The sequence below is a fragment of the Leptidea sinapis genome, chromosome 32 (genome assembly GCF_905404315.1).
Source record: "Leptidea sinapis chromosome 32, ilLepSina1.1, whole genome shotgun sequence".
In the NCBI taxonomy this organism is placed as follows: Eukaryota; Metazoa; Arthropoda; class Insecta; order Lepidoptera; family Pieridae; genus Leptidea; species Leptidea sinapis.
This window is the reverse complement of record NC_066296.1, coordinates 5,005,356-5,020,776: the sequence shown is the minus strand read 5'-3', so window position 1 is coordinate 5,020,776 and position 15,421 is coordinate 5,005,356. Positions and strand designations below refer to the sequence as shown.

Sequence of the window (15,421 nt, the reverse complement as noted above, 5' to 3'; positions counted from 1 at the left end):
ATTATTGTATTTCGGTCTAAAGCGCGCCGTAGCTTGTGAAATCACTGGGCAAATGAGACTTAACATCTTATGTCTCTTTTTTGAAGGTACCGTTTTCGTATGGTCTCTTCTCTTGGAAACACCACGCAATGAAGCTTATTCCTATGGAATTTACTTGTAGGTGGAAGAAAGTTCCTCAAAAACCGTATAGTAACGCGACACATACAAATAGTAAGGGTGATATTCATTCTATCATTTTGTTGTACTCTTACTATCAACAATTGGTTCAGTTCAGAAACTGTAATTTATACCCTTTTTTGAGCATAGCAAGCCTGCTATTGATATGTAGCCACGCTCGTGTATAAATACTTACCACAGATATATTATGTTGCTTATTACTCGTGAAAAACAGTGAAAATAACTTCACAGAGTCCAAGGTAGCTAAAACCATACGCATAAATCTCACATTCCAATAATATTCTTTGATCTAATCTATTATACAGATAAGGGATGAAATAAAAGTTGTTGGGTTTTGGTCTTATCAAAAAATTTATTACGATAATTCTACAATAATATTGACCCTATCCGGATCAAACTGGTAATTAATCTATTTGCGATAACATACTTTGTATGGTATTAGGACGTTTATCCTCCCAACTCTGCAGTAACTCGGTTCGAATAGTGCTAGTGCCAGTGCTAGCCTAGTTTCATTAGAACATGTGCGCCTCCATTGACTTACAACCTGCTACGCTGAATCACCTTTTCATCAAATATGATCAACTAATCAAGTCTTGTAGGGCTTACACCATCCATTTCAGCTGGAAAACGCCCACTGCTGGAAAAGGGCCTCCCCCAAAGATCGCCATGACGATCGGTCCTGCGCTGCCCTCACCCAACCTACTCCGGCGATCTTGACCAGATCGTCGGTCCATCTTGTGGGGGACCAACGTCTTCCCCACGGCCATCTATCTGTCGAGCTACATGCCCTGCCCGCTGCCACTTAAGTTTTGCAACTACCTGGGTCGGTGACTTAGATTCTCCTACAGATCTCCTCATTTCTGATTCGATCTCGGAGGGAAACTCCGAGCATACTGTCTCCATTGCTCTCCGAGCGACAATGAGCTTCCTCATAAGGTTTTCCCATAAGGTTTTACACCATGCATCGCATATCTACACAGTACGAATTTCGTTCTGGGCGTTGTGGTATTAAGAGACCATTTCCTGTTTACAACACACCCTCGAGCTTGCTTTGCCTCGTAACATATCTAAAGTTTTCGACAAAAACTGGCACGCTAGTCTTCTAATATCCAGGTTTTGGGATTTTCTTCAGGATATCAATACCTGGATTCAAGATCTGTTGAGTGAACGGTCCATATATGTACTCCTCCTCCTGTTTCATCATCGAACATGTGGACGTGGTCACGGTTAAATTTTTCAGCTAAACTATGGAAAAAATCTTCTCACGTCTGATTTGTGACTACCTTACCTGTGACTACCACTAACCTATGCCCTTATTGACCTTTCAATTAGAGGAAATTGAAGATTGGATAAATATCCATGCCGTCAGTGTCCTTTTGAAAATAGAATATATTTCTGACAATTTTCTTCAATGTCTTATTGCACGTTTACATTTAGGATATCTTATTTAAACTTAAGTTACAGAAAAAGTTGTAACAATCATAGTGGAAAAATTTCCATGAGCTACATTCATTGTGCCTCCTTCAAACAATTTTGAAGATGAGACCAGTCCAAACTCAAAATATAATCTCGCAATTGATAAAGTTCTGGAGAGTGCAATTTTCAAAGGAACGCTTACAAAATATATTGATACTATACTTAGATTCAATCTCCGAAAGATATAATAACCTTTCTAGTATCAGACGTAATAAATTGTCCTTATAATGTCGGCTGAAGTTTGCTTGACTTTAAACCAAGGTTTGAAGCTTCTTCCATGGTATCTGGCAGCTTGGTGCCCATTGTCTCCGGTGTTAGCAGTACAAGTCCACCAGATATTAGTGAGAAAGCAGCAAAAAGTATAAAAGGAAACTCCTCGAAGAGTGCTTGTCCCTGAAAGTAATTTTAAATACAATTATTTTAGGGACAAAGAACACAGAAAATATGTAGGACAAATCTAAATTAACAGTAGATTTTCATCTCAGCAATACGGCTCAACATCCAATTATTTTGGGATAGACAAAAATTTGGACAAATCCACGTGTCTAGCTAAAACGTAGAGCACTCCCTCCGGAAAAAAACTAGAAAAAGTGCATTTATCCTTGACATCTGATAATTGAAAAATATGGGACGGAAGAGTTGGTTGGAAATCCATTTGTAACGTGATTCATAGGACGAAAAAATGAAAATAAATCCATTTCTAACTCGATTTTTATTTATTTATTTTTGTTTCGTTAATTACGGCAATGCCTCCCTACATTTATGCTGATACTTCGGTTCTCAAGAGAATGGCACGGAGGAAGCATTTGCTGATTTAGCATTTATGTTTTATTATTATTCCCGCGTTACGAAATTGTTTATTGTATTCTATAACTTACACTCTACATCGAGTAGATGTATGATTATAGTTATAGTAAATTCTGGTTTATTTTTGGATCCTTCGTCTGTGGTTTTCATAATTATTCTTTATTAAATATTTTGACCCATAGTAGCCGGTTTCACATTATGAACAATATATGTGACAGCTGTTTATATATTTTTAAAAAGCCACACATACCTTCAGCCACTCAGCAAAAATTTGGTTGTAAGTTGCATCGTCAGACTGTTTTCGTCTATTCAGATCTCTTAAGGCAGTGTCACGTTAACACCAAGAGAAGGCTACCAAAACTACGCAGCTTATTTACCAGAAGTCCTAAACCTTCTACAGCAACGGGATTCAATTTATTTCTGTCGTCAAACGCGAAGAAACTTTTTTCCCAGTCTATTAGGTTACGTTTAGTTGAATTTATTTGATCACGCTGTAAATCTGTTGAAAATCAATGAATTGTGTTACCACAAGAAAGAACATGTTCAGTATGTTGAAACTTACAAATGCTGGCGTGAGAGGTGCAATAATTGATCCAATTCTTCCCATCATTGATGAGAACGCGAACAATGTGTGCCTGTATCTAGTTGGGTACAACTCCGTCGTGTAAACGTAGACTGTGGTCATCACCGTGGCTATTGCTAGCTTCCCTATCAAGTATGCTGTCAGTGACACGGCGTACATTCCTGTTAGGATAATTATATGATTATTTTTTCTCAATTCATTCACATTGTAGGACGATGTATATGCTCTTACAACAAGATCCTTGAAAATGTTCAAAACAAAAGTATTACGAAATTCAAAAGAATTGTTAAAAATACGTTAATGTGGTTAAGGTTACTATAAAATTAATGACTTTCTTAATTATAACACTAAAAATACGGGATTGCATGTAACTAATTTTAGTTGGCTTCATAAGATAATTAATAGCTTTAAGTTGAAATGTATACACTTTCATAATAAAGTCCCAGCCACCACCAGACATTATCTATAAATAAATTTAAAAGTTTTTATTAAAAAAATGGCTTTGTCGTAAATTCTACTACTCCACAGCTGAATATCTAGTGATCCGACAGCCTGGGACTAGATTAGAAATATTTATATATAGCAATTTCAATGACAATATAATATTGTATATTTGATTAAAAAGAGCACAAAAAAAATGCTGGGAGAGTTTGTTGCGCTGCTTCTTCTCTCTCAGAGCGCTATTTGTTTCCGAAGCGGTTGTGTATTAGAAATGACATCAAAAAGAATTCTTAAGGAATCAATTTTAAGAAAATAAATGCCTTTTATGCCCTCAGGCTATACAGGCAAAATAAATTATTTTTTTAATGAAAAAAAAAAAGATCGCTGAGTTTGTTGCGCCCGTTGTTCTCAAGTCTTAGGAATTCTTTTCGGAATGAGTGGTAGTTTTCGACTTTCAATAAGTGATGTCACATCCTATTTTGAATAAAAATATTTAAATTAGAATTCGTTTGCAACATTTTCTGGCTGATTATCGGCACTGCCAAATAGACCAAATGTAAAATATTGTATCAAAAGCCTTAGCTTGCGACTCTTACCTTGTGGCATAAATATATATGCAATTTGGCAAGCGCAGCATAACCAGAATGCACCAGCCAATACTAACTTTCTTCCTATAATGCTCATGAGTATCACCGCGGCCCAGTACCCAGGAATCTCAACTGCAGCAACGGCGATATAATTCACGTACTGATTCCCGGACATATTGACGGAGTTGATTGATAATCCGTAGTATATAAAGGTAGTTGTAATCCACCACACCGGGGAAACACATACTCTCAGCAGTACACGCTTGTATCTAAAAAGTATCACTATCAGCCAGGGCTCCGAAGATCTCGAAGCTAAGTCTAATTCCTTTTGTTTTTTCTCCTCTTCAGCGCACACTCTTAAGGTTTCTATTGAATCATCTGATAGTTGTTTTCCATTGATCGTAGCAACTTTCTTCAAAGTGGACCCTGCCTCCTGGTATCGTCCCTTCGATATGTACCAACGAATAGACTCAAACATGAGCCAGTAGTAGAACACTGTGATGAACTGTGGTATGTACAATGTCAGTGTTAGATATCTCCAGTTTGGCACAGCCCAAGCTAGGAGTCCCATTGTAATCTGTCCCACCGAGAACATTGTGTTCATCGTCGCTCCAGCTGCCACGCGATATTTGGGGCCAACTACTTCCATTACTGAAACAAAGGTTACCAAAACTATAAAATTTAAAAACACTTATGTATCCCCACCATCTGGATGTGTGGCGGTCCTCAACAGAGCGGTTTTCAAGGAGCTATCTTCTACGTACTACAAAGCTGTGGAATGAGCTTCATTGTGCGGTGTTTCCGGGATGATTCGACATGGGTACCTTCAAAAAAGCGCGTACCTTTCTTAAAGGCTGGCAACGCTCTTCTGCTTCCTCTGGTATTGCAAGATAATGTGGGCGGCAGTGATCAATTAACGCCAGGTGACCCGTACGCTCGTTTGTCCTCTAAAACGCTTATAAATGATTAATAGATATTTATGTAGATCCTGTACAGGCATGAATTATTTATATTACAAATTGGTATTGCTTATAATATTTATGTAAGCTACGCTCCAAAAACCATGGAAGGCCCGTCGCAAAAACATCTGCATCTTAAAGCAGCTCAAGATAGAGGATTCATAGGAAAATAAGGGACGAGACGTTCAGCTGATGGTAATTGATACGCCTTGCCCATTACAATGCAATTCCGCTCAGGATTAAAAGAAAATCCCAATAATTCTGAGCGGCACTACAACTGCGCTCGTCCTAACCTTGAGACATAAGATGTTAAGTCTCATTTGCCCAGTAATTTCATTATTTCGGTCTGGGGGGCTCCGTAGCTAATGAAATTACTGGGCAAATGAGACTTAACATCTTATGTCTCAAGTTGACGTGCGCAGTTGTAGTGCTCCTAAGAATTTTTGGGTTTTTCAAGACTCCTGAACGGCACTTAATTGTAATGGGCCCCTGCCCATTTACACCGTTACAACTACCTTCAGCTGAACGTCCTGCTCGTCTAGTCCCATATTGTCATAAAAAAATCCGTTTAAGAATTCAAGACATCGGGTTGTTTGCTGTGAAGTAAGTGAAGCATCATTATCAATCGATAGATTCGACTATCCTTATTACCCAGGAAATCTAGTAACATTGCAAGAAATGTTTGTATAATGTTTTATTACGAAAGTTATTAAATTAAAATAATTCATGAACAAATCATTCGAAATGATTGAACACCTCAAGGTACATCATTAAGGTAATTAGATAAAACTAAATGATAAAGTCACATATCTAAGAAATGATTAATTACTGATGTTAATAAACATATCTAAGTAAGGATAGGAAGTAAGGAAACTAATACTATTAAAATTTAATATAAATTAACATACATTAATAACAGTACGTAAGCTTACGTAGGTATATATTTTGTTTCAATTTGTATCTTTAAAAATGTAATAAAAGTTTCCTTTTTAAAAGATACGGGTTATATTGTAAGATTTCCACATAGTAAGAAATTGACTTACTGAGACTCAGGAAATTTGACCATTTCTTTCTTTTTTTTTTTAATGGTAAATAAGGACAAATGAGCGTACGGGTAACCGCCGCCCACATTCTCTTGCAACGCCAGAGTATTCACAGGGGCGTTGCCGGCCTTTAAGGAAGGTGTACGCCCTTTTTTAAAAGGTACCAGGTACTGGTATCATCCTGGAAAAACCGAACAAGGAAGCTCATTCCACAGATTTGTTACGTGTGGAAGAAAGATACTTGAAATCCGCACAGTGGAACGCCACACATCCAGATTGTGATGACGATATCGTAATTTGTGGTGTGTCGTGCTAAGGTGGGATTCGGCGGCAGGAATCAGGTAAAACAGCTCTTCGGTACAGTCAGCGTGATAAAGATAAATGCGGTGAAAGATACACATGAAGTGACGTCTCTACGCAACGCCAAGTTATCTAGCCGTTCACAGAGCACAGGATTGTTGTAGGTAAATTTAAAAGAAACGTGTTATTTTGAAAGATTTCCAAACAGATATAGGATTTCACCATTTCTTGAATATACATTCAGTTTCAGAAGTTCAAAATATACTACAAAGCCTAAGCTTAAGGATTGGTCTCCGCTAACAATAACCTAAGAACAATAGCTTTTTATCACGGCAACTATTAGATGCTTATGTGCGTGGCATCTTGACACTCAATGGCATCTTTAAAGTTTTGTAACATACGCTTCGTGTTATTTTACATTGAAATTAATAAAATACAAAATACTTACTGATGACATGTGATCCCAGTGCCTTTCTTATTTCTTATAGTGTTATTTTTACAAAGATTTTCTACGCAACCCGGCATTTTAGTTTCAATTATCAGCAAAGTTTAACGTGTTCGAGACTGGCTCGAATACGCCCACTTGAGCGTCTTATTAGTTGCCACACCTAGCGGAGACCAATCCCTAATCTAAGTTCAAAGCTGATTTCTTTGAAGCATTCTAAGCAACATCGAATTGACATAATTATGAAAAGGCACAAGGTTATCTCACGGCCTCTCGACTGTCACATTCGTTTGGACGGAACATCGTAGGACCTCCATTATACGGGTAAATTCTTAAAGTGCATCTGCTTAGCGCCGACACAAATTAGTACAACTTTTTGACTCTTTGACTTTTCGACCTTTTGACTCTTCGACTTTTATAAATTGTGTCCCGCGAAACTCAAAAAAGTATATTTTTTCGTATCCAAGGGAAACGGTGTGTCTCTGTACAAACATTTAGAGACGGGTTTGCCCAAGCGAACGTGTTCCAACCCTGATGAGTTTGCAATAATAATAAAAATAGTTTAAAAAAAAACTAAAAAACATGCTTTGCTGAAAATATAATGGTTGAAAGGAGACGGGGATTTCTGGGCCAAAATGTAATAAGTTGAGATATGGTTTAAAAAAAATTGTCATATTTTTCTATTTCAAAATATAGAAAATTACCCTGATTCACAATCTAGAAAACGAGAAATCTTAAAATTAAGGTTCCATTATCATTATCGTTAATACAATTCAACTCAAAACCACTTGCACCAGAAACATCTGGTGATCATTGATTCAAATAAAGTACCTAAAAAAATACATTATAATTAACATAACATAATGTATATTACATACAAAGCAATCGATCGAAGAAAAAGTCGATTCTGAATCTCGTTCTGTATTTTTTATCTGTGCTGACAGTGACAGCTACAGAATTGTCTAGAATGTCAATCACTCGTTTGTTGTATCGTATGTGCGTACCTACGCGATTTGTCATTTGAGTGTTTCCCGTTGTTTTATTGATATTTTCCTTCTTTCTATTTGACTTCTGATATTGCTAAACTTGTACGACCATTATCGTACAACAAAAAAACAATCGCATTTCAAAAATCAGCTGTTTTAAATTTTAATATAGAATGTTGCCCATATAATATTGCATAACCTCAATTTTACAAAACCTCCTATAACTCTGCTTTCAGATTGCCAAAAATCCTCAAATTCTCAGTGATGCTTTTATTAAGCTATTTATTAACACCAATTTCATCCTTTTACATCTTGGATCTTGGTATGAAAGGGTGTCCGTCTCCTTTAAAATGGACATCAATTCCTGACAAATATCTTACTTACTTACTTACTTTCTTACTTACTTATTTTGCAAATTGAAAAAATTTAATAATTGTATCAAACTAATGTGTTCTCCTCGGTCCTCGATAAATCTACGAAGATTGAACGAAATCTGGCCGTTTAAAGTAGGTCAAAATCGCGCCCAAATAAGACAGTTACAAAGAAACATACATATAGGTGAAGCTTATAAAAACCGTGTAATGAAAATTAAATTATTGTGAAAATAATACTCACACAAGATATAAGCACATGAAAATCCTCCAGAACCGAAAGTTGCTTCAACAACTTCAGAAATGAGGAATCCAATGTATGTGTCGGCGAAGTAGCGCGTGACACCCAGCCAGGCTGTGTTGAAGGCGTTGATGCAGAGAGCTGTCCTCCTGCCCCAGCGGTCGGAGATGTAGCCGGTGATGGGTAGTGCCGTCAGGGTCCCGAAGGTCCGGACTGACCCGATCAGGGAGCGGCGCCATTCGTCACACGCGAGTCCGTACTACAACACTCACTTACTTAACTCATGTCATAGTCATATTAAAATATGTTCAATCATTAGATGTGCTAGATGGTGGAGGGGAGGTTGTAAACATTTTACCATAGGGAGGCTCCTTTGCACAGAATGCCGGCTAGATTATGGGTACCACAATGGCACCTGATTCTGCCGTGAAGCAGTAATGTGTAAACATTACTGTATTTCGGTCTGAAGAGCGTGATAGTGAAATTACTGGGCAAATGAGACTTAACATCTTACGTCTCAAGGTGACGAGCGCAATTGTATTTTTCTAGAATCCTGAGTGGCACTGCATTTTAATGGGCAGGGCGTATCAAATTACCATCAGCTGAACGTACTGATCGTTTTGTTCGTTATTTTCATAAAAAATAAAACTTATTGAAAGTCAAAAACTACCACCCATTCCAAAAGTTATGCCTCAGCCCTGAGAAGAACGGGAGCAACAAACTCAGCTGGTTTCTATAAAAATATGGTTAGAATGTAAGATCGTACAGTAAAATTTATTATTTAATAGCGTGTCGTTTTATTAATCGCTCCATTCCGAATCAGTGGTATCATTAAGAAAGTCATTTATGCTATAGAAACCAATTGAAATTTATAATATAATTTATATTCGAAACAATTCTTTTGAATTTCATAATACATTTGTTTCAGACATTATCTGGGATCTTGATCAACGCCCCATAAAAGACTTACAAATATGACTTAGCCACAGACTTAGCCGAGTAAAAGGAATTATAATTTTATGTTTGTTCCTGGTGCTAACATTGTGGTTATGACTGTTTCTAGCAAATTCACTTATGCGCCTATGTACATACATAACATTATCAAGAATGTATTGAGATGCAACAGTCAAGATGTTAATTTCTTTAAATTTTGCTCTCAATGATTCTTCTATACTATTCTGCATTTGTTCTACCCAGGTTTCTTCTAAGGTCGAGAGTATCTTTTGAAGAAGAGATATAAAAACTTAATTGCTTAATATAACTAATATGTTAATAAAATTCACTATTTTCAAATTCTTCGCAAATTGCAAGACCAATCGTCTTGTCCAAGATACACCTAAGAGTTCTCAATATGTCAGCTTTTGTCGTGAGAACCCCTTCTCCACTCCCTTTTTTAATATTAATGTATGTAAAATTGGGGAATACCTAACATCCACTCTGGATGTCCACAGTTCGTCTCTTATTCTTACTTACTATGGAGTGTGCCTTTTATAAAAACCGTTAATTTTTATAAAAAATTGTTTCTTTCATTGTTTATGTAAATTTACTTTATTCTATTTGTTGTATTAAAAAGTTATTTTTAGAAGTCATTTTACCGAGCTTAGTTTAAATATTTGATTGTTTATTACTAGATTTATTATAAACAATTTTCCCGCTAAACATTCTATGTTAGGGGAGTTTCAGTCGATTTTTTTTATTTGCCGTTAGTTTTCTTGTTTAACTTGTTTTTGTTGTTCCATTTTATTTGTAACAGTTTATAAAATAGTTAGATAAACTGAAAGGCAGAAAACTCTGAAGATTCTGTTAAATAAGCCTTTAAGTGCTAAATATTATGTTCAGTACTTACGTCGTAAACCACGGTGTTAGTGTTTTGGTAGACAAAGTCCTCGCACTCGGAGATGGTGTTCCTGTCGAACCAATGTGCGGGACAAGTGTTGGCGAACGCGGTACTATTAACCGGACTAAATCTTCTGCAGTTGTCAAAGGAACTTCCACTCTCCGGTACTGCATTCAGTATCCATTCTGGGTGAAACTCTATTTGTCCGACGACATCGCATTCTGGTATCAAGCATCTAAAATGAAAATTTTCTTTATTCTAATATTGAAAAAAAAATGTGGAATTATTTTGTTGAAATATCAATTTCCTGGAATAGCGACCACGTACTGGAAGACACAATGTTGGTAGGCCCCCCAGAAGATGGACTGACGATCTGGTCAAGATCGCCGGAATACGTTGGATGAGGGCACCGCAGGACCGATCGTCATAGAAATCTTTGAGGTAGGCCTTTGTCCAGCAGTGAACGTCTTCCGACTGATCATGAAATTGAAATGATTATTTTCTACTCGTACCTAGTAGAGATGCGACCCGTTGTGAAAACGAATTCGACTGCAGCCCAGGCGGCAAAGATGACGAAGACGACTGTCAATCCCAACATCCGCCATTGATATCGACCAAACTGTCCAATCTCCTCCACCAACAAAGTATCCAGGGATATTTTACTTCTTTCATCTCCATGACTAGGTGCTTCTTTGCCTAACGCCATGATTGCAATGCGTGCGCTTTCAGTTTTGACATTGTATTACTTATGATTAAAGGGATTAAGTGTCATGTCAATTTTTGTAGATAAGATGGTGTATTGATGATTATGATTATCATGATAACTATTCATTCGTGTCTGCTTGTCTAAATTCATAAGATAGGTCTCATCAACAGATTTCATTTTGTTCAGTGCCTCATCAAATATTGGAATAATACAGTTTTTAATACCAGACGAGTAAACTCCAGTTTCACAATCGTCTAGATAGAAAAAAGGACAATTAAGATTTAAAGAAACTGAAAAAAGAGTGGCTTGAATCATCGACGATCAAGTCATCTCCGATCGGTATGATTATTTGCGTTGCGTAGAGGTGTTGGTTCTCTCTTTGTCTTCCACTGTATGTATATATCACGGAGAGTGTTCAGAGAAGCTGTTTAGGTTAAAAGCATTAGCCGAATTCCATCACCGGAATTTCTTCAAAATGCGAAAATCTTGACACCTAGCAGTCTGCAACCGCGTGTTTTTAAGACACGGGCTACGGTTTTTCCCGAACCGATACGACTTAGGGACCTTCAGACATAGAGTATACTCCCAACTTAAAAGTTGACAACCCATATCTTGATCCTGGTGTTGCAGATGTGACAAGGTGAGATGTCCATGGGCTTTTGTCTAACCACTTCACATCCAGTAATCCTCTTGCTCATGTAAGTCCTCTTGTAAAAAAATAAAATGCGTTAAAAAAACTCGGCGTTTCGTGTCAGTGCTCTCCCAACTGAGCTAAGCGTTCGAGTGATGTATCGTCATAAAATCTTGTATTCTTTGTTCAACTCTCAGGTTGTGGCTTCATCTACAGGATCTACTATACAGTTGATAACCTGCTCAACCCCAATATTCGCATATTAGGAAATTAGACTTGAGACGCTCTTGCAAATCTAAACAATTTGTTATGTTTTTGAAAGTGATAACCTTCACTTCTGGGATTAATACACAAATAAAATTAATGTTATGCTTTCCAAATTTTATTTGTGTAGTATCCTGTATCCAAGAAGTGAGATTTATCACTTTAAAAACATAACAAATTGTTTAAAATGAAGATCATCGCTGTAAAAGGCTTGAACTATTGGCGTTGGGTGGACGTCATACCGTTGCGTGTCTTCTGCCGTATCTTTTTTTTTATGGAAAAGGAGGACAAACGAGCGTACGGGTCCTGGTGTTAAGTGATCACCACCACCCACATTTTCTTGCAAAACGAGAGGAATCACAGGAGCGTTGGCGGCCTTTAAGGAAGGTGTACGCGCTTTTTTTCAAGGTACCCATGTCGTATCGTCCCGGAAACACCGCACAAGGAAGCTCATTCCACAGCTTTGTAGTACGTGGAAGAAAGCTCATTGAAAACCGCTTTGTTGAGGACCGCCACACATCCAGATGGTGGGGATGATATCATAACTTGTGGCTTGTCGTGCGAAAGTGAATTCGACGGCAGGAATCAGGTAGCTGTCCCGAAACCATCGATATGTGGGTATGCTCTAGTTCTTAAAGTGCTGAAGTTATTTTACATAGAATAAGCTACTATTTTATTTACAAATTACCTTTTAATCCCATGGTGTTTCCAGATAAATTCCAGGAAAATATTCTAAATAATAGAAAAAGAGTGTGGGCAGTTGTTATTTCTTTCGAATAGGAAACTCCCTCATTCAGGACCTATAAAAAAATATGTTGATAATTCGATTGCACTTTAAATAAACAGACACACTTGTCTCTTTTGTATTATAATATAAGAAACGATTAGCGATTATTGTAATCTGCATGCGCCACTTTTCCGTAATCTATAATTAGGTACATAATGTTTATTGTTTTGATTTTTTAATATAATCAGCTGTACCTGGCATTGGTTTCAATGACACAATAAGACAGTATACTTAGATTAAGGATTGGTCTCCGGTCTGGAAGTAGATACCGCACTACCTAAGAACAATAGCTTTTTTATTACGGCAACTATTAGATGCTTGTGTGCGTGGTATCTTGACACTCAATGGCATCTTTTAAATTTTCTAACATACGCTTTGTGTTATTTAACATTGAATAAGTGATATGTGATCCCAATGTCTTTCTAATTTTTTGTAGTATTATTTTTACAAAGTTTTATTCCGCAACCCGGTATTTAAGTTTCAATTATTAGCAAACTTTAACAGAACGTGCCAAGTACGTTAACGTCACAGATTGCTCAGACTAGTTCGACTACGATATCCAGTGGGAGCGCAGCGGATACCAATCCTTGAGCTAAGTCATTATAATAATTTATAATGAAGTCGAAAAAAAACCATATTATATTATTGGACCGACAACCGTCGAAAGCTCCCCAAAAAACACTATCAAACCATCATCACAATCTTATCAATGATCTCGGAACGCAAAGGGAAGAAAACTACAAACATTGGTTTTTATTTATATAAATTAGTAGCACAAGAAATGTAAGCAAAGGCGCGACCACAGAACAGATTGGGCGCGACCAACATTTCAAAGTTTTATGCAATAAATGAAATATTTCGGAATGACTTAGTTATTCAACTGCAATAGTGGGGGAAGGGGGAGAGCGAGAACAACATCTAGTCGGCCTCAAATGTCAACCTGCACGTGGTATCTCCTGGTGGACATCGGACGAGGCTCTGGTGAGCGACCTGTATCGGGATCGGAATCACTCACACCTAGCGGCGCAACCTAACAGAAGAGGCTTCAGCAGCCTGGGGATCAAAATAATCCTTAAAAGGACTTTTGCAGAAGGCAAGGAGAAACCACTGTAACTAAATTTCCCATGAAAGTCATCATGCATCGTATATCATACAATCTGAGAGATCACGAAAGCCATGCAATCCGCGTAGCAACCGGCGCCGCTTTGCTTCCGGGGCAGGCAATGGGAAATATGCTACAGGCAACAAGGCACCTCATGGAAATTCAGATATTTACCTGCCCAAAAGATGTCACTTTGTGATGACTACGACCGCTCTGCCAAGAGTGTCACGAAGAAGACGAAGAGAATTGACTCACGATACTCCAGAAGATTGGCAATGTCGAACCGGTCGAGTGCTAAAAGTATAATGATCCAGCAGTATAGAGACGACTAAGAGTAGTTACCAGTGTGAGGCTTCTTTGCACCGGATGGAAGCTAGATAATGGGTACGACAACGACGCCTTTTTATGTCGTGAAGCAGTCATTTGTTCGCATTATTGTATTTCGGTCTGAAGGAAGCCATAGCTAGTAAAAGTACTGGACAAATGAGACTTAACATCTTAACGTCTCAAGGTTACGAGTGCAATAAGGGTGAAAATCAGAATTATTTGGTTTTTCAAGAATCCTGAGCGGCACTGCATTGTAAGGGCAGGGCGTATAAATAACCATCAGCTGAACGTCCTGCTCGTCTCGTCCCTTATTGTCAAAAAAAAAATATGCCAGTAATTTTTTTCCTGCTGAGCCACTACCGGCAATTTACAAGCTAAACTAGACGCCTTTTTTTAATGAAAAAAAAATTACGAGTCATTCATCTTATGGTAAGTTTGACACACTGTCAATAACAATGCAGTCAGTTCCACTCAGAATTTTGTTCAGCTTATTTATATAGAAGTCATCTTCCCCTTGTCCGTGATTACGGGAGGTACGACCACGATGTTTTGGGTCTCAACCGGCCCTTTGTACAAGGATGAACGGGGCGCATATTGCTTCAACCTATTTGTCCTAAGTGCCTTGGTGACATTTGAGATCACTTGAACTTCTCACTGACTCTTCATTGGCTCAGGCATGTCTTGTAGGGCGCGTATTTTGACTTCTACGGTGTTAAGACTTATAATAAAGTAGCATAAAGACGACTTGACAGCCCAATAATGCGTGCTCAATTTTGAAATGATTGAGTTAGCTAGTGTATTAATATTCAAAATACTAATGTTAAGAGTGGCTGACTGCTAACGACTTATCAATCAAAATCGGTAACATCCCTACTGTTAACCTGGTTATCCCACCTTCATTCGTACACTTCCAGCAAATCCACAAATCGTAGCTTCGGCCGATGAAGTCCAATGCATGAGTGGGCCGGAAGGAGCGAGTAGTAGAACACAGTAGACAGCAGGCGTCAGTCAGACGCGAGTAGCGAGTCACACGGCCAACGGGAGATAAAAGGAACTATGAGCCTTTACAGCATCAGTGCTGGAGACCAGTAAGCGTCTCCGAAAGACCACGCGAGAATGACACCGTCGAGCCCCAACGTAAGTGGACGCATACTGAGGCCGCAGAACTGTACACGTACTGTGTAGTGCAGCGGCAATATTTCCGCCACAGCAATTCCTCGGAATAGCAGGCAAGGACATGGCATCTCCGGCCCAGCAGCTGCTCCACAACTAGGTAGGTTTTATTTTTCTCAAATCCTAGCATAATTTAAAACGCTCTTAAAGAAGTGGCTCGTCTAGTAACAATAGTTTC

General features: G+C 38.1%; 1 protein-coding gene across 1 annotated transcript; it reads right to left on the bottom strand.

Moving 5' to 3' along the window:
* Window positions 1-509: 509 nt before the first annotated feature.
* Window positions 510-10,959, bottom strand: LOC126974426 (organic cation transporter protein-like). The gene is made up of 6 exons (XM_050821915.1): window positions 10,766-10,959; window positions 10,263-10,488; window positions 8,420-8,675; window positions 4,081-4,722; window positions 3,023-3,204; window positions 510-2,046 (listed from the first exon to the last, which is right to left on the bottom strand). Exons 1-6 carry the CDS (start codon window positions 10,957-10,959, stop codon window positions 1,876-1,878), a joined length of 1,671 nt encoding a protein of 556 aa, XP_050677872.1. The 3' UTR covers window positions 510-1,875.
* Window positions 10,960-15,421: the final 4,462 nt, after the last annotated feature.